General features: G+C 42.2%; 6 protein-coding genes across 8 annotated transcripts; 5 read left to right on the forward strand and 1 right to left on the reverse strand.

Moving 5' to 3' along the window:
* Positions 1 to 727: 727 nt before the first annotated feature.
* On the reverse strand, positions 728 to 3,635 carry LOC6580898 (proteasomal ubiquitin receptor ADRM1 homolog). Of its 2 annotated transcripts, XM_002006659.4 has the most exons (4): positions 3,518 to 3,633; positions 2,916 to 3,460; positions 1,538 to 1,791; positions 728 to 1,432 (listed from the first exon to the last, which is right to left on the reverse strand). In XM_002006659.4, exons 2-4 carry the CDS (start codon positions 3,437 to 3,439, stop codon positions 960 to 962), a joined length of 1,251 nt encoding a protein of 416 aa, XP_002006695.1. In that variant the 5' UTR covers positions 3,440 to 3,460; positions 3,518 to 3,633; the 3' UTR covers positions 728 to 959. The 2 variants fall into 2 exon arrangements, with proteins under 2 accessions (XP_002006695.1, XP_015020012.1); XM_015164526.3 differs by having other exon boundaries at positions 728 to 1,791; positions 3,518 to 3,635.
* Positions 3,636 to 4,065: 430 nt separating this feature from the next.
* Positions 4,066 to 12,256, forward strand: LOC6580899 (cathepsin L). Its single transcript, XM_002006660.4, has 4 exons — positions 4,066 to 4,265; positions 5,631 to 5,728; positions 11,022 to 11,236; positions 11,295 to 12,256. The coding sequence occupies exons 2-4, from the start codon at positions 5,636 to 5,638 to the stop codon at positions 12,004 to 12,006; spliced, it is 1,020 nt and encodes a 339-aa protein (XP_002006696.1). The 5' UTR covers positions 4,066 to 4,265; positions 5,631 to 5,635; the 3' UTR covers positions 12,007 to 12,256.
* Positions 12,257 to 12,534: 278 nt separating this feature from the next.
* On the forward strand, positions 12,535 to 14,164 carry LOC6580900 (probable phenylalanine--tRNA ligase, mitochondrial). The gene is made up of 2 exons (XM_002006661.4): positions 12,535 to 13,841; positions 13,903 to 14,164. The coding sequence occupies exons 1-2, from the start codon at positions 12,630 to 12,632 to the stop codon at positions 14,068 to 14,070; spliced, it is 1,380 nt and encodes a 459-aa protein (XP_002006697.1). The 5' UTR covers positions 12,535 to 12,629; the 3' UTR covers positions 14,071 to 14,164.
* Positions 14,165 to 14,211: 47 nt separating this feature from the next.
* Positions 14,212 to 16,089, forward strand: LOC6580901 (CAAX prenyl protease 1 homolog). The gene is made up of 2 exons (XM_002006662.4): positions 14,212 to 14,398; positions 14,590 to 16,089. Exons 1-2 carry the CDS (start codon positions 14,306 to 14,308, stop codon positions 15,853 to 15,855), a joined length of 1,359 nt encoding a protein of 452 aa, XP_002006698.1. The 5' UTR covers positions 14,212 to 14,305; the 3' UTR covers positions 15,856 to 16,089.
* A 90-nt stretch (positions 16,090 to 16,179) lies between these two features.
* Positions 16,180 to 17,700, forward strand: LOC6580902 (CAAX prenyl protease 1 homolog). The gene is made up of 2 exons (XM_002006663.4): positions 16,180 to 16,281; positions 16,336 to 17,700. Exons 1-2 carry the CDS (start codon positions 16,180 to 16,182, stop codon positions 17,584 to 17,586), a joined length of 1,353 nt encoding a protein of 450 aa, XP_002006699.1. The 3' UTR covers positions 17,587 to 17,700.
* Positions 17,701 to 17,767: 67 nt separating this feature from the next.
* Positions 17,768 to 19,253, forward strand: LOC6580903 (CAAX prenyl protease 1 homolog). Of its 2 annotated transcripts, none has more exons than XM_002006664.4 (2): positions 17,768 to 17,882; positions 17,964 to 19,253. In XM_002006664.4, the coding sequence occupies exons 1-2, from the start codon at positions 17,772 to 17,774 to the stop codon at positions 19,215 to 19,217; spliced, it is 1,365 nt and encodes a 454-aa protein (XP_002006700.1). In that variant the 5' UTR covers positions 17,768 to 17,771; the 3' UTR covers positions 19,218 to 19,253. The 2 variants fall into 2 exon arrangements, with proteins under 2 accessions (XP_002006700.1, XP_015020014.1); XM_015164528.3 differs by having other exon boundaries at positions 17,792 to 17,882; positions 17,961 to 19,253.
* Positions 19,254 to 19,316: the final 63 nt, after the last annotated feature.

Consider the following 19,316-nt stretch of genomic DNA (forward strand, 5'->3'; position numbering starts at 1 on the left):
CACACACACTCTTTTCGTTGTGTTTGTGTGTATCTGTGTGCGCTTGCCGAGAGAGCGGCGGCGCGTGAGTGCAACGAAAGAGAGAGCATAAGAGAGCGCCACTCTAGCACAGTGGGTGCCATTTGTATGCGTATGTGCGCCAAAAAATCATAACACAAACACAAGTCAAGGGCAACTTCGGAGTAACGGTTCTTTCTAGCAACAGACTGGCAGCACTTGTCGCTTTAAGGCGCTACAGTAACTACTCGACGTAACGCACAGCTAGCTAATGATAAATAATTTAGGGGAAACATGAAACTTTAAAATATTGTAACATTTATATGCTGGTTAACATAACTGTAGCCCACTGCTTGTTCTTGAACATCAATTGCATTTAATGCAATTTCTGAATGTTTGTCAGCTCACTGCAGCTGCGTTCCTTCAATCAAGCCACATTGTACACTGTACTGACAAACCTGATGCCTCAGCTGTTTTATCAAAAATATTCATTGTACTAAGAAAACACCTTTTATCGAATAGAGATTTCTTTCACAAATAGACAAAGTTATTTATCAATAATTCATCTCTATTTAACTAAGTTTTCTTAGGGTTTTGTTCGCTCGTAGGACTATAGACCGTACAAATTCCAGCAAATGGGCATGTCGCTAAGATTTATTTGTTCGTACTTACAGCTTACTTATGAAAGTCGTCGTTGGTTTAAGCGAATTTTTACTGTAGTCAGATAATATTTACTGCGTTTATAGCAACATTTGCATGGCCAATTTATTTTAGAACCGAAAACTTGATTAAATCTGCAAAAAATTAATATATTGATTCGGGTAGCTTTTTTCAAATTCGGGAATTACGATTAATCGCGTCTCTATTTTGAGTTGATGTGTGTGTTTGCCTGCCCTATATAGAAGGTATATAGATATCTGTGTGTGGGCTAAATGTATAGGTGTATCTATGTGTTGTGCGCGTTATTTCTGCTTCTCATCCGGTTTGTCGGCCGAGGCGGCAGCTGCTGCAGCGGCGGCGGTCTCTTCTGCCTCGCCCTTCTTCTCGGCAGCGGAAGTGTCCTTGGAGGCGGCTGTGGGTGTTGCATCGTCGGCTGCCATAGTTGCGCCCGCTGGCAAGCTCTTCTCCAAGGCACGCACGAACTCCTCCAGATTGCCCGAGTAGGCAGCAGCGACTGCATCATGGGACAGCTCGAACTGCTTGACTACGGGTCCCAGCTGAGCCGATTGGAGGGCGTTGGAGAACTGGGCGAGCGCCTGCTGGAATTGTGGGGAGCTGATGTGATCCTTGATCTGTTGCTTGCGATCCTCATCGGCATCTTCAGATTCCGGCAAATGCACAATCAACGATTTCACACGCTCCGGATCCGAAATCAGTTGATTGATCGCCTCGGCGCCGGACAGTGCGGTCGAGAGGTCGATATTTAGGGAACGACCTGCGCCATGTTCAGGGGAGAGATTGGATAAATAGGCTTGGAATGGATTCGCATAAGCTCCGCTGGCTGTTGCTGCTGCTGTCGCATTTGTCGCATTTTTCTTACCGGATCCATCCGCATCGACAGCCAAGCTGCCGCCTACGACCCCTCCTCCACTGCCTCCGCCTGCTCCTCCAGCTGCATCGCTCTGAGCGTTGCCGGCGCCGCCGCTGGTGCTCCGATTTCCACTGGACTTGCTCGGCTTGCTTGGCGCGGACACTGTGCGCGGCACATTCACGTTCTCCGGTGTCTGCAGGCCGGCGCTGCCGCCTCCACCACCTCCCGACGAGACTGCCGTGCGAGACGAGGGCGTGCGTGAGCTGCAAAGAGAAAAAAAGGAACCAAGATGATTATAGATGGGATTGAGTAGAGTCAATTTTTATAATACTATGGACTTATGATATTACAATTAGAAGGAATGAGGTAATATACCATATATATTATATATCAATATACCATATATATTACTTATAGTATTATAATATACAATACAATATAAATTATATTTTAAGCATTACAAATAGGCAAATAACTAAAAATATTGGAATTTCCTGTACAGCTTGACATGTAAATTGCAAAGAGGGGCGATAGTTGGAAATGAGTGAGCTATACAACGGGTATGGTTCACAATTCTAGTATATCTTTGCAGAGATCTGTAATTATTTAAGTATTATGGGTATTTCTATAGGACATTGAGTATACATATATATAACTATGTTAGTGTGGATGTATTTGTTCCATTAAACACAAAATATTTCAGCAAAATGTGTTTTGATGAAAGTCTGCTCCATTATTACTTGCCCACCTGTTCGTAAATTGCTATGCCAAGATGCTAAAAGCCAATATTGTAATCTTATTAAAGCAATTCATCTGGCCTGGCAGATTTAAAGGGAGCTCCTCATACTCAATGTGATTTAGAAATTGAACTTTTGGATATTTCATGATTATAAACCAAGCCACTATAAGCTAAACTGTTTTACAATTCTCTATACATATATACTCGGATATATATATTTTATGCGATGCTCTAATATTTCTATATTCAAATATGTGTATATGTTCGAATAAAGGAAGTAGATGCAAAACATAAACCAAATTTATCAATGCAAAGAATTTTCCTTTTCGCCTAAAATGTCAATTTACGAATCAATGAATGAATGAATTCCCTATATTGTTTAACATCTGGAAATAATTAATATGTACTCTATATACATACAATGTATATCTCTGCCCTTACTCCTATATATAACAAATTAGACTAGATATTTTCGATATTGCAGACGTTCTAAACTTTTTGCCGTTTCCACTATCTCAAATATCGTTCTTTTGTATGTTCCCGTTTCCACTTGCCATATTTCCTAAAGCTTCCTAGTTGCTCACATACATATTATACATTTTACAAATAAAATAAAAATATATTTTCAGTTATCCGATTTGCACTCACTTCATTTGACCGAGCAGCGAGCTGAGTCCGCCCATTTGGCCAACGCCGCCGAAGAGCTGCATTAGCTGCTGCTGCGACATATTGTTCAGCATGTACTGCAAGTCGGTGCCCTCGCTGCCGCTGCCGCCGCCGCCCCGTTGGTGGGCGGAGGGCGGATTGTTGAGCAGCTCGTTGATGCGACGGCAGTGCTCGTCGTCTTTGTCGGTTTTGGGCTCCTGCATCCAGAAGAACATGCGACGGGAACTGGACTTGAATTTCAGGACATAGACGCGACCCGATTTGCATTGATCCACGCGCTTGTACTCGAAGTCGTCAGGGAAGACGATGAGATCGTCCTCGATCTTACCACTGGTGCGATCCTTCCAGCAGAAGTGCATCAAGCCGTCATCGCTCTGGGTCATGTAGACGAGGCCCTTGCGAGCATCTGGATGAACCATTTTGCCAACCATATTCATGCGTCCAGCACGGAATTCCACAAGATTGGAGCTATTGGAGCTGCCCAAACCGCTTTGCCTGCCAAACATGATGCGGGCACTTCTCGAAAGCTGCAATTGTATTGGGCGTTAAATTGGGTTCGTCTCTACTGCTTTTCGCACACTCACTGGATATATAATGTGTGGGAATAAATATAAATTTGGTAATCCTTTAAAGAAAAATCGCCTGCTCTGCGGATGACGAGCAGTTTTTGACACCTTTTGCTAGTGATGGGAGCAGTTCGATTTTAAAGCAAACTAGAGCTGCCAATGTCAGTGATATTGTTATAACAGCTCCCTTTGAGTAAAACAGTTTTACGCATTTCAAAAGATAAAGCTGTCACATAAGAGTACCTAATTTCCATTGATATGAATTTACCCAAATTTCTACGATCTTTGTTGATTTTATTTTTATTTACTATTATGAATTATTATTTTATTAATATATTATTAAACAATTTTTTGTTGTATGAAACGCATGTAAAACTTATATATGTAAATTAATTCCAACGAATGTTAAAATCTTTGAATAACTAATTTATGGTGCAATAATGTTCTTCATTGAAACAAATACTTTGCACATTAATGGTACAAATCATTTTAACAGTCTGGCAGCCTCAGTATGATTAGCAGTGTGACCATAACGTATCAAAGTTAATATATATGTGTGTAAGATTTCTTCGCAACAACAATTCGCAGCTGAATTTATTTAAAACCGAAAAGTGTTCGAGTGAGGAGCTCGCGAGGAATTTGTAACTAATAATTAATTTAAAAAAGTTTTGTATACTCAGTTAATTACATCTGAAGTTGGCAGTTTGTTCAATCGCGAAACTTAAAGCGCAATAAATCGTGAATTGTTTGTCATTCAACACAAGTGGTAAGAATAACATTTATTTCCGCATAATCATTGTCAATCTGTTCGCATTTTCATTTCTGTATTTAAACATTTTTTTGTTTATGTGCCAAAACAAATGCATGACGCACTTATTTTCATAAACATGAAGACAAATAATGTCGCCATTGTTTGTTAATTGCTCCATCTTTCGTCTTTGTCTGGCATGTTCCAGCAGCATCTCTTCTATTCTTAGTCCGCCTATTGCATTTCTTTTATCTGTTTAACCCTTTGGCGTCTTTGTTTATTGCGTTGCCAACATTTTGTTGTTGTTGCTGCTGCTGCTTTTGCGCATTTTGTTTTCAGCTGTTGCTTCACGCTTTGCTGTGGCCCATTTTCCGTCTATCTTATCTCTTTTCTTTCTTTACCCTATTTTATTTCTGAGCATATCTGTGCTTGCTAATTCACCTGGCGTACAGGTTGCAAAACCAGTTTCTGCCCTCAACCTTGTCACAATTTATGTCTATTGCTATAGTAAATACATTAACTTAAAACGCATAAAACTGAATATTAGACGAAAAAAAAAAGAAAAAACGACAACAAGAAACACGAAGGCGAATGGCCGATAAGATAACGGCAAAAGTTGTTCGTATTAGAAACTTATACATATGTATGTGTGTGAGCAAAACCTAAGCAACTGTGAATTCGCATTTGGTTGCAGCGAAATTGATGGAATTCTCATTTATGTCGCTTACTTATTTTTATTCTCTATCTGCTCTGTTGTCAAATCCGCCCCCACAGAGCATCTGGTGCCAGCGGTTGATGTTTATGGATCATGTTATCGACAAAAATTTCCAACTCTGCGAATTTATCATTGCACTCCCTTGATATTTATTATTGTTGTTTTTTTCTGATGAAATTCAACTCTGTCCAGACTCGTTTGTTTATATAAAAGTGTTGAAGCTTGCTGTTTCTCTCTCTCGGTGTGTGTGGGCCAAATCTAGAAATGCGCATTATTGATACCTTACAGTCACTGTTAACGGTGCTGATGGCTTTCCGCGATTTAATTAAATTGACTGGTCATTTAAAATAGAAAATTTATTATATTCGTAGTTTCACATAGACATTGCTAGTCACGAAAAACGAAAATGCATGTGAATACAATTTCATTTAATAATAATTTTAAAGGTATTTATGTAATGAGATGTGAGCTTGATGTAGAACTGGTCACAGTACGAACGTTCACAGTGACTCAGTCACATTAGTGATTACTCATCTCTCTCTCTCTCTCACCATGATACATTTGTAAAAAGCTCATCACGTGACGAGTAGACGTTAAGGTTGAAACTGAAAGCTCAGCTCAATTAGAAATGTTTTAATATGTTAACTTATTTTCATTTTTAATTTCAGCTAAAATGCGCACTCTTTACGCTCTATTGGCCCTGGTGGCCGTGGCTCAGGCCGTTTCCTTTGCTGATGTTATCAAAGAGGAGTGGCACACCTTCAAGGTAAGTAATGACTTGATTGAAGAAGAATAGAGGAATAGACATGGATTGAATTATCCGGTGACGAATGCCGGAATCAGAGGAAATTGGAATTTAGTAATCTGAGAATGGGGAAGGAAAAGAAGTTGCTCGAATTTAGAAGCAACTGTTTTCGCAACAGGTGTCAACTGCAGTTTGTGTGATTAATGCCTTTGCTACGTAGTATTTTGGAGACATTGTTCCGCTTTATTTTTCTTTCAATGCATTTTTGACCGTTGAGTCATGTGCCATTAATAATTGTTCTTTTTATTAATATTAGTATTATTATTATTATTAATATTATTATTATTATTATTACTGTTGCAATTAATGTTGCAGCCAAGCTGATTAAAAACCCGTCACATGCCGGCTCACATGACAGACTCAATATAAGTAGCTGACCCGTCACATGAGATGCCGACATAAATCTCTTTATCAGTGGCCTGGCTTGCAGTACCGTTAGACCGCCCAGCCATTGATAATCGTGCGTTCCGGCTTGTACCAGGCATCGATCGATGATAAGCCACATACATAGCCAACCAATTCAAAAACACATTCAACTCTAAACAATTGACACTAAGTGCTCAATTCTGACTCATTATTCATTCGTATTTACATTCTCGTATATATTTGTCTTGCATTCTTGTTTATTGATTATTACTTTTCGATTTGTTGGCTCTTTGTCTTTACCCTGGGTTAGTTTTACGTCGTAGAGCGCTTTGAACTCTCTCTTAATCAGCTTATCAGCTCCCACTTGCAATAAATATTATGTGCCCACTCTTATCAGCTATGAAACGCTTAAAAGTTTTCAGCTTTGTCTAGACTAGAACTGGATCATAGTTGCAAATACATGAACATTATAAATAAACGGCTTCATTTCAATCTAGAAAGAGGCGCAAGAAATTCCTGGAAGACGTAGACGTCTTCAAAATTAACCACTAACTTTTATTATAATAAATATATAATAGAAATATTCCATTTCAATTGTTCTTAACAAATAATTTGGTTATTTTTCAAAATTTGCATAACTTAATAATTCTTATTATCTCCAATTTCACTCTCAATTCTTCAATATTGCATTAATGTCTACTTTTAAGCGCCGGTAAAAATGGAATTAGTTAATTATTTATAAAATAAATAAATTTGTTACCTATTTTCTTGATTAGAATAACGTTCTTATCAAGAACTGAAAGAATTTTACATTTGGCAACTGTCGATAAATTCATTTGAATCTAGCGCCAACTGCTACTTGATAGCAATTTAAAACGTGTTGCCAACTTTTGCGCGGCATTTACTTTTCCAGTGTTGTACAGTGCGAACAGAATACGCAACAGTTACATATCAATTTAATTTGCACATCGGGCATATTGTGTTTACTTATACGTATTCAACGGTTGAGCGTAAACATACTGTGTTTACTGGGTGTTGTGATTTTTTATATTCAAATCGACAGTGGAACGCGAAAACAAATACCAGGCCGCGAAGAACTTTGAACCGAAAGTATTGCGATAAGCGTGTGAATGCGGCCCCCCAAACACTGTCGAATGTTGTCTCTTTTCTTTTTTTCCATTCAATTGACATCTTTATTTATGCGCAAAATAAATAACAATAAGAACAACAATGCAAAGTTAAAGCGCGTCAGAGTTTCGCGAAATGGCGTGTGACTAGCTTGACGAGCTTATCACTTGGTTTCATGTTTGTCATTGCTATGCTGTGTTGTTTTGTGCTGTGCTGTGCTGTGCGACGAAAAAGCTTGCGAGGCTCTTCATTGTTGTTGTTTTTGCAAACTGCACGAAAATGGAGAGCAAAGTGGAATTAGCAAGTGGGCGATTAGTATCATAAGAGTATGTGTGTGTGTGTGTGGACGTGAGAGTAGCCTTTACAGACACATATGCATGAATATCCTAATAAATCAGCGGATTTATACGTACCAAACCAGTTCGTTCGTGCGAATCGGTTTCAATACATACATATCTGCTTGTAAACATTAACACACACTGCTGAACATATGCTTGATTGTATGTACAAAAACACGAAAAACATTTCATGTGCCACACGTACATATATACCCACACAAGTATGCCTTATTTTTGGATCTGAGCGTGTGTGTGTGCGCGCGAAGTGGCAGCGCTACGAACTAAAACAGGCATACGGACATTTTTTGATATTACCCACCCGACGCTGAACGCAAGCAGACGCAGCACTTGCGAGCGAGCGCTAGAGTGCAAACAAAAAGAGAGAGGAAGAGAGAGTACCAGAGAGGGTACCCGCGCGCGCGCTGAAATCAAAAGTAGAGCGAGCGAGACGGAGCTATTGATAGAGAGAGCATTACCCGTTAAGAGACATTAAAGGAAAGCACGCGCGTCATTCAGAAAAACGTGCTAATGCAAGCAGAACTAATAAAAAATTACGGATATTATTAAATTATATAAAAGACGTAAAATAAGTTATGGCCAGCTCCGCCAGTGAATTGCACATTATTGTGGACGTAGTGGTGCCGGTTTTGTTCATAGCTGCACTCTGTGTGGTCAACTGTTTTGTGCTGCGCATCATAATGCGTAAACGTAAAGAATACCAATACTTGACAGAACGCACTGCCAATACAATAGAAGCAGCAGCAGCTAATGCCGCACCAGCAGCTGCTGATGGGCCCACCACCTCATCGGCCTGCACGGATCGCAGCTGTCCAATCGAAATGGAGCGACTTTAGCGGCCAAACTCCGCCAACCAGTGTTGCCTTAGCATATAACAAATAATACTAATTTTAGTACAAAAGTAGTCTCGGATTCTCAGTAACTGTATATTTACAGCAAATATCATTGAGAAATGGATAATAGAAAAACAAAAAAACGAAGTGCTTACAGTCGTTTATCATGATTTTATCTATGGATGTTTAGGCATGTGCATTTAATAACTGTTCCTACGTTGATTTTTCTATTAACTTTTTACGGACTCGCCAAGTCTCTTTTTTAATGTGTAAATTTGTTTAATAATACAAATAAACAAAATAGAAAAAAAACAAAAAAAATTTAAATTGTTTTTTGCATGTGCGAAAAATCAATAGGTGGGTTTACGATGCTTACTCTTTGCCCTTCTCCGCTGGAAGTTCTCAGCGCAGAAAATTTCCAGCAATTACATCAATAATATGCAAAAGAAGAAACAAACACAGCAAATGACCAAGCGCTTATCGCAGCAACTCATCCAACAACAAGAGCAACATTATTATCAACAGAGTCACCATTAACATCATCATCGTCATCGTCGTCATCATTATGATTACCATCCGGTCCGGGCGTCAATTGCTCCCATGTCAGCTATAATTATACGATATATGTATGTGGGCTGGGCGGCCTGTTTGACCAGTTTGTTTGAATGCATTTAGTGAATTTTTACTGGATGTCAAATTAATGTTCGTTGTTCTGTCCATGCTCTAGGGGCTGGACAAAGCAGGGTATACGAGTTTTCATTTTTTTGTATTCATCATAAACAGATCGAGAAGTAGTCGTAAGAGAGGATTTCAGATCGCCCGTTTTAGTATATTAATGAGTTCTTTTATATGTTAATATATCTTTATAGGTAGGTAGCACAAAATATCCGCAATACTAAATGGACATTTGCGTTAATTCTCTATGAATATAGTGGTGTAACTCTGGGTTATTGTCTATTTTCAATTGGTTAAAACCTTATTTCATTTATGTACATATATAAAGGAAGCATTTCAGGGCGCACATCCTTATAAGGGTATTCTACATTCTATTTCGTAGTCCGTTTCGCGTACATAAACATCGTTTTTATACTCATTCACGAAAGTGAATCAGTATATTGGTTTTGTGCAATGTCCGTCTTGCTGTCCGTCCGTCTGTCCGTCTGTCCGTCCGTCCGTCTGTTCGTCTGTCCGTCTGTCCGTATGAACGCAATCTATTTCGGCGCTATTGAAGCTAGAGACTTGAAATTTGGAACACATACTCGTGTATATCTCCGATTTATAAAGTGTTAAAATTTTCCCGATCCGCCCACTAGGGGCGTGGCAAATCGGAAAATGCATTTTCCGATATACCAGAAATCATATAAGTTGAAAAGCTAGAAAGCTGAAATTTGGTATGTAGGTCGGCATCGACAACCCAAGATCACAAGCTATGGCGGATATATCTCCGCCCATTGGGGGCGTGGCAAATCGGATAAAACTGTATCTCCTAAAGTTGTTAACCTAGAATGCTGAAATTTTGCATGTCAGCTAATGTTATGATTCTATAAAGTCTAAAGATAAAATTATAAGTCTACACCCATTAGGGGCGTGGCAAATCGGACCTGAAGATATAGTGATTTTTCAAATTCTGCTATTTTTTGGACACTATTGAAGCCAGAGATTTCAAATTTTGTATATATACTCGGGCTGATCACCCAAAACTAAAAAGCTTTGTCGGATATATGTCCGCCCACAGGGGGCGTGGCAAACCGCAAAAATGTATATCTCCTAAAGTATAATAGCTAGAAGCTTCAAATTTAGATAGTTGAGTTACTGGTAGCCTCATCTATCGATTCCCCAAAAAATAATTTTTACGCCTCTTTAGGGGCGTGGCATATCGAAAAATACCCTGTAGTTTTCACTTTTTTTGAGAGTAAGCATTCAAACTTTGCAGTTAGGATACTGTTATCTCGCTCTAGAAACTGACCAAAAATGAGGTGTCTACGCCCAGTAGGGGCGTGGCAAATCGGAAAAGCCTGTATATTCTACAGTATTAGAGCGAAATTTAACTACTAAATTGTTGATGGGATGTGAATGAGTATTCCGCAGTCGGTAACGCCCGACTGCAACGTTCTTACTTGTTTTTATTCATTTGGGTATTTCTACCATTCTTCATAGCACTTTTAACAACTTCAGGCCGAATTGACTCGTTAACATTTTTATAGCTAGTTTTATGGCGTTAACGAGTTTTATTGGCCTTAGCTACTGGGCTTTGTGGCACCTTTTGTCCGGTTAGCGATAAGTCAGCTGTCAGAGGCTTATCTCATTGCAAGAGCAATAAATCGAATCTGTGAAATTGAGTCCGAATCAGAATTAGAATCCGAATCAGAATAAGAATCGATGCTTTGGTTAGGTAAACCTGAACTTCGACTCGCCGTCAGTCAGGGCATGTGCATTCGATTGTTTGTGTGCGGCGCTATCTAATCGCTGTGTGGAGAATAGGTATAAAGCTAATAACAAGTCTTGATAACAGTTTTTCTGATAAGCGTTATTGTATATATATATGTGTGTCTACACTCTCTCTAATTGCAGCTGGAGCATCGCAAGACTTATCAAGATGAGACTGAGGAACGCTTCCGCCTGAAGATCTTCAACGAGAACAAACACAAGATTGCGAAGCACAATCAACGCTATGCCACAGGTGAGGTTACCTTTAAGATGGCCGTTAACAAGTATGCGGATATGCTGCATCATGAGTTCCGCGAGACCATGAACGGATTCAATTACACCCTGCACAAGGAGCTTCGGTAAGTATAGCCGCCAATCTTGAAAAGACTCGATTTATAAGAAAATCAACCCGAATAGCGCTTCGGATCCCAGCTTTACTGGCATTACGTTCATCTCGCCGGCGCATGTTAAGCTGCCAAAGTCAGTGGATTGGCGCGAGAAGGGAGCCGTTACCGCAGTTAAGGATCAGGGACACTGCGGCAGCTGTTGGGCATTCTCCAGTACTGGCGCCCTTGAGGGACAGCATTTCCGTAAGACGGGCACTTTGGTCTCGCTCTCCGAGCAGAATCTGGTTGATTGCTCCGCCAAATATGGCAACAATGGCTGCAACGGAGGCTTGATGGACAATGCCTTCCGTTACATCAAGGATAATGGTGGCATTGATACCGAGAAATCGTATCCATATGAGGGCATTGATGACTCCTGCCATTTCAACAAGGACAGCGTTGGTGCCACGGATCGCGGTTTTGCGGACATTCCACAGGGCAATGAGAAAAAAATGGCGGAGGCTGTGGCCACTATTGGACCTGTCTCAGTGGCCATCGATGCATCGCACGAGTCGTTCCAGTTCTACTCTGAGGGCATCTACAATGAACCCGAATGTAATTCTCAGAATCTCGACCACGGTGTCCTCGTTGTTGGCTACGGCACCGATGAGAGCGGCAAGGACTACTGGCTGGTCAAGAACTCGTGGGGCACCACTTGGGGAGATAAGGGCTTCATTAAGATGGCTCGCAATGAGGACAACCAGTGCGGCATTGCTTCTGCCTCTAGCTATCCTCTGGTCTAGGCGAATTTATATTTGCGATAAATGAGTTTGCATCGACGCTCAACCTCATTAATATTTAATCACAACCAAAATACCTTTTATATTCCAATGCGATCATCTCAGAAGTAAACGTTTATAATTTAATGGGCATAATTAATTATCTGTAAAACTCATCATCAATTTTTATATGATTTGCCATTTAAATCTTGATACAAATTAGGCATATTACAATGTTGAAGTTTTGTATGAAATAAAAACCTATATTATAAAATATTAATGTTTCTTAATTTGACGGAGGCAAAGCGTTTTTATTTAATTCTTTGTATTTTAACAGATAAAACAGTTCTTTGATATTTTGTTGGAAAAGCTTAACTTGTATAAGTTTTTTATTGATAATATTAGTTTATTAATACATATTTAACAGTTTGAGTTTTAGTTGATTTTATTTACATTGAGTCGTTGAACATTAAAAAAATAACAGCTGATAGCAATTTGTCTCTAGCCCTGGCACACTCGATTTATATACAAAATAATCGATATATTCTGGTCGCACGCGTATCGATACAAAACAGCTGTTGTTTTATAATACATATAATGCAATATTGTGCTAGCTAATAAAAATATAAATAAAAAAGCCTGAAAGAATGTTATTAACGCTGCGTGTACCGAGATCCCGCCTATGTCTGGGCCGCCAACAGCATCGTCGCCTCTTGGCCAGCACCGCTCCCGAGGAGGCCAAAAGACAGACAACACAACACCCCTTGCAATTGGAAATCAATGGAAACACGTACCCCACAGACAGCTGGACGAATGTGACCCCGAGGATATTGTCACATCTGGGTTTGAATAAACATCTGCAGCGTGATCATCCATTGTCGATAATACGACAGCGCATTATCAATTATTTTTATGGTGCCTATCGCAATCAGCGTGGCAATCCCTTATTTTCCGTCTATGATAAACTTAGTCCAATAGTCACGGTGCAACAGAACTTCGACAATCTACTCATACCCATCGATCATGTAAGTCGCCAAAAATCGGATTGCTACTATGTGAACCGCGAGCATTTGTTGCGCGCCCATACGACGGCTCATCAAGTGGAGCTGATTTCGGGTGGACTGGATAACTTCTTGGTTGTCGGCGAGGTGTATAGACGGGATGAGATCGATAGCACACATTACCCAGTGTTCCATCAAGCGGATGCAGTACGTCTTGTCACTAAGGATAAGCTGTTCGAACGTAATCCTGGGCTGGAGCTATTCGAAGAGACGTGGAGTGGCTCGCTAGCAGATCCAAAACGCATTTTGCCCTCATCCAAGTGCATGGATCAGACAAAGCAGCCGTGTCACACTCTAGAGGCTGTCAAACTGATGGAACACGAAATGAAGCACGTCCTGGTGGGCCTTACGAAGGATCTCTTTGGTCCCCGCATCAAATATCGCTGGGTGGACACGTATTTTCCATTTACACAGCCCTCGTGGGAGTTGGAAATCTACTTCAAGGACAACTGGCTGGAGGTGCTTGGTTGCGGCATCATGCGCCACGAGATTCTGCAAAAGGCGGGCGTTCATCAGTCGATTGGCTATGCCTTTGGAGTGGGTCTGGAGCGATTGGCTATGATTCTATTCGATATTCCGGACATTCGACTGTTTTGGTCGAACGATAGCGGCTTTCTGTCTCAGTTTAGCGAACAGGATCTACAAAATCTGCCCAAATACAAACCTATCTCACATTATCCGCAATGCTCAAACGATTTATCCTTCTGGCTGCCAGCCAATGTGGAGATCGATGCTGGATTCTCAGCCAATGATTTTTATGATCTAGCGCGCACTATTGCCGGCGACGTGGTGGAACAGGTGGGCAAATATGTCCTACATATGAATAACATTATTTAAGCTTTATTCTACTCCTTTTCAGATAAGTTTGGTGGACAAATTCAAGCATCCAAAGACGGGCAAAACCAGCCTTTGCTTCCGCATTGTTTATCGGCATATGGAACGCACATTAACTCAGGCTGAAGTAAATGAGATACATAAACATATAGCCGACGCCAGTGTGGAGGCCTTTAATGTGCAAATACGCTAGTCATAGTTCAATAAAATTGTTTTTAAAGTAAAAGAAACCGATTTTTGTTTTCAAAAAGGAAAAATAAACATCTATGCAATTCCGTGTAAAGTAATCGATGCCTTTTCTGTACAATCGATAGACGATATTTAAGCACTGTACAGCACTGTTTCTGAGGCTTTACGTGCAAGCCGTAGAGTGCGGCGTTGTTAAAGTATATACGTCTCTACATTAATTTTATGAAATTCAGGTTAAAATGTCCATTTTAGAAGCAGACGATGTGCTGTACAGCATTTTGGCATTAGTCATTATTGAGAATGCTCTGGAAATCTATATAGCCTATCGCCAGGTGAGTCATATACAAAATGCCGGCACGTGCCAGCGTTCAAGGCGGCAATTAATGTTTGTCTATGTATTTTACAAGGTGTAGTATCTAAGTGAATAGTATGTGTATATTTAGCGCGTTAAATGCCAGCCGAGTTCGTTGATTTGCCAGAGACACTGTTGATACTAGATATATTGCATTTTCCGTTCTCACAGGTGAAAGTCTATCGAAATGCGTTGACTGTGCCCACTGAGCTGAAGGCCCATATGAGCTCGGAGACGTTCCATAAGGCGCGCAAATATGGCCTGGATGGTGAGAACTTTGGCATCTTTAAAGCCGTGGTGATGGACGTGCTGCTTCTTTGCCTGGAACTGTATATTGGATTGATCGCATTGCTCTGGCAGATGTCGGTGGATGTGGTGGAACGTCTGCAATGGGATTCTAGCAATGAGATTATTGTCAGCCTCGTCTTTGTGCTCATCTCGAATGTGCTGTCCACATTTAAATCGCTGCCATTTAAGATCTACAAGATCTTCGTGCTGGAGGAAAAGCATGGCTTTAATAAGCAAACGGCGGGTTTTTTTGCCTGGGATCAGGTCAAGGGCTTCCTGGTTACCCAGATTGTAATGCTGCCCATTACAGCGGCTATCATCTTTATTGTGCAGCGCGGTGGCGACAATTTCTTCATTTGGCTATGGGTATTCGCCGGCGTCATCTCCCTGGTGCTACTTACCCTCTATCCGATCTTCATTGCGCCGCTCTTCGATAAGTACACGCCCCTGGAGGATGGCCCACTGCGTCAGTCCATCGAGAATTTGGCTGCCTCGCTCAAGTTTCCATTGACCAAGCTATATGTTGTGGAGGGCTCGAAACGTTCTTCGCACAGCAATGCATACTTTTATGGCCTTTGGAACTCGAAACGGATTGTGCTCTTCGACACACTCCTATTGAACAAAGGGAAACCCGACGATTCGGAGCTGAACGACGATGAGAAGGGCAAGGGCTGCACGGATGAGGAGGTGCTGGCTGTGCTTGGCCATGAGCTGGGCCACTGGAAGCTGGGACATGTGACCAAGAATATTATCATAATGCAGGTCCATCTGTTCCTCATGTTTCTTGTCTTTGGCTACTTGTTTAAGTATGCGCCATTCTATGAGGCACTGGGCTTTCCGCCGGGCACACGACCCATACTCGTTGGTCTACTGATCATCTTCACGTACGTGATGGCACCTTACAATGCCATCATCAACTTTGCCATGACAATATTGTCGCGTCGCTTCGAATATCAGGCGGATGAGTTTGCCCACAAGCTGGGCTTCGAGCAACAATTGTGCCGTGCTCTGATCAAGCTCAATTTGGACAATTTGGGCTTCCCCATCTATGACTGGCTTTACTCCACCTGGAATCATTCGCATCCAACACTGCTGCAGCGCTTGGCACGCCTTAAGCAGTTGGGACAATCGCAGAAGAAGGTGCAGTAAACTACGAGGTGGGCATTTTGGCCGCGCATTCAAGTGCGAGACTGTAGACCAAAGCATTTAGCTTCTCTCTCACTGTCTCCCTCCCCCACTTACTCTCTCTCGCTGTATTCTGTAAACCGTATCCGTATCATAGTAGTCCCTCTCTCTCTCCTTGTTTAGTTGTATATTGTGTAGATTTCAATAAAACAAGCGATAGCCGACTTGACCAATAAATAAACAAATATAAAAACTAAATCGAAAACAAAATAATATAAAATACAACAAAATTCCAAAATGTGGATATCAAATGTATTTGGCTGAAATGTCAGATACCTTCAACGTACAATGATTGTCCAGTTCTGGAATGATCCCGCTATAATACTCCTCTGCTTAATGATCATTCTATTGGTGGATAATCTGTGGAACCTCTACCTGATTCTGCGCGAGGTAAACAACGGAATTCCCATTGCCTCCATATATTTTTAGAAATCCCTATTGTAGATTAAAATGGTTTATGGTGCGAGGCATGTGCCGGAGGTGTTGCGTCCGTATTTATCCCAGGAGCTGTTTGAGAGAATGCGCAGATATAAGCTGCACAAGAGTTGGTTCATCATAGTCAATACGCTCATTGTGGTCGTCATTTGTGGCTGCCTTGAATTGTATTTTGGTTTCTACGGACTGCTTTGGGATTTGGTTGCCAGGTGCGCCATCTGGTCGTGGATGAAGCACGAGATCTGGATGTCATTCGTCTACTTGATCTTTCTCAGCCTTTATATATTGGTTAAGTCGCTGCCGGGCAAAATCTATGAGAAATGCTGCATCAGCAAGCTGGTAAAGCAGCCCAAACGCAGTTGGTCGCAGCGCATCGTCATGGAGCTGGTGGACATCTGCTGCTCATTACTGATCATGGCCACAATGGTCGCGGTGGTCGTGTCTATGGTGAACGCCTTCAATCAGTACGCCTTCGTGGGCATCTACCTGATGGCCGTGCTGCTGACCGTGATGATCATTTTGATAATCCCCGTTGCGATTGATCCTTTCATTGGCCAGCGTGTGCAGTTGGAGAATCAGGCGCTAAAAGCGGGCCTCGAACAGCTCACCCGCCGCGTGGGCTTCTCAATGCGCTATGTCCACATTATACACGTCCGAGACCCGAGCGTGGGCAGCAATGCCTTTTTCTTTGGCAGCTGCTGCCTGAAGCGCATTGTGATCTTCGATACGCTATTGTTGAATAGGGGATTGGCCAGCGACGCTCGGCTGCCGCCGGAGGAGAGGGGCAAGGGTTTGCCGAATGAACATGTCCTGGCGGTGGTCGCTCACGAGCTGGGCCATTGGAAGCGGGGCCACTTCTATAAGGCCATTGTCATGTTCCAGTTACACCTGCTGATCACGCTCGGTCTGTTCGTCATCTGCTATACGCACGGGCCCATCTACCAGGCGGTTGGCTTCGATGTGGGCGTCCAGCCGGTTATAGTGGGCTTTATCGTCATCTTTGGCTTTCTGCTGACGCCCTATCTAACCATCTCCAATGTGCTAATGCTCATGATGACGCGACAATTCGAGTACGAGGCGGACAAGTTCGCCTTCCAGCTGGGCTATGCGGCGCACCTGCGCATGGCGCTGCTCAAGCTCTATGCGGACAATCTCACATTCCCCCTGTCGGACACCTGCTACTCCAGCTGGCATCACACGCATCCCACGATGCTGCATCGCTTGCAGCGCTTGGAGCGCCTCGAAAGTAATCGAACGTAAAATTCGAATTATTAGCAATCAGAAAAAAAAACATAGCTAGCTACGAATACATGTGTATATTCAAATCCAACTGCCACTTTCGGATGTATAATGGAATAGATATATTTATTTATATATGCCGATTGTTGATTTATTTGTTATTCTATTGTTTATATTGGTTTGGTAACATGATCATATCCTGAGCGATGGTATCCTACGACACTTGGCCGAAGATAGATCCGCGAATACTGCTCTATCTTATGATGGTGGTGCTGTTCCTCGACCACATTTGGGAAATAATATTGGCCAAGCGACAGGTAAGCGAGGGCGGAGCTCTCAACGCAGATCAATCAATCAATGAATCAATTATTCACCGGAATCATATTTTCGTCCAGTAGCAACTGACCTGCCTGAATGCCATTATGGTGCCGGAACCGTTAAGAGATATTATACCGCCGGAGATCTTTCATCGCGCCCGCGTCTATGAATTGCACAAAATGGAGCTATTCATATGGAAAAATATCATCGATTTGATCGTCAGCCTATTGGAATTATATTTTGGGTTTTATCCATTTGTCTGGGGGCTGGCCGCTAGCACGTTGGCCCCCCTAACACGTCGAGAGCTGTGGATTAGCCTGATCTTTGTATTCTATCTAACTATATATATATCGCTGCGTTGCCTGCCCATCCTGATATACGATAAGTGCATCTTGGAGCTGAGATATGGAACGCACCGACGATTTCCCTGCTATATGTACCTGTTGATGGGCCTATTGTGCATTATCCTCGCACAGATAATCCTGGCACCGCTCACCCTGTTGATTGTGTTCAGTGTTCAGATCATGGGATTCTTTTTCTTTTTGTATTTCTGGCTAATGTGGGCCGCCTTTACCCTGTTTCTCGTCTTCTTTCTGCCCTATCTGTGTGTGCCTTGCATTGGTGTCCAGCGTCGACTGCCATCCGGGAGCCCCCTCTATGCGGATGTCCAGGTCGTTTGCGATCAGACGGGATTCCCCATGAATCGGGTGTTCATCATTCAGACCAAGTCCATGCAGTACAGCAATGCCTACTTCTACGGCAGCTGCTGCCTGAAGCGCATCGTCATCTTCGATACGTTACTCCTCAATAAGGGTCAGCCGGTCACGCAGCTGCAGCCGTATGAGATTGGACGTGGCCTGACTAATCCACAGGTGGTCGCCGTAGTTGCACACGAGCTGGGCCACTGGAAGAGCGGACACTTCTACAAGGCCACACTCATCATGAAGCTGCATTTCCTTCTGACGATGGTCCTATTCGGCTTGTTCTTCCACTGCCCGTACCTGTATGAGGCGGTTGGCTTCGCCCCGGGTGTCTGGCCAATTATTGTTGGCTTTTTGATCGTGCTGCGATTTGCACTCACGCCCTATCTGACGCTTGCCAATTTCCTGATGCTGTGGAATCTACGACGCTTCGAATATGCCGCGGATCGATTCGCCCATCGACTGGGCTACTCTCTGCTGCTGCGCTCGGCGCTCATGAAAATCTATGCGGACCACATGAGCTTCCCGGTCTACGATACCTGCTATGCTCGCTGGCATCATACGCATCCAACCATATTGCAGCGATTGGCCTATCAGCAAAAACTGGATGAGGAGGCCTACTTTAGGGCGTAGTTGATCCGTCTCTGTATAAATTTGTAGTTAAAAGAATTCTACTTTTTTTTTTGTTTTTTTTTTTTGGCTCTGGTTTTAAAATTCGAGTAGTCCGTGTAT

Source organism: Drosophila mojavensis, unplaced genomic scaffold (genome assembly GCF_018153725.1).
Source record: "Drosophila mojavensis isolate 15081-1352.22 unplaced genomic scaffold, ASM1815372v1 contig_81, whole genome shotgun sequence".
In the NCBI taxonomy this organism is placed as follows: domain Eukaryota; kingdom Metazoa; phylum Arthropoda; class Insecta; order Diptera; family Drosophilidae; genus Drosophila; species Drosophila mojavensis.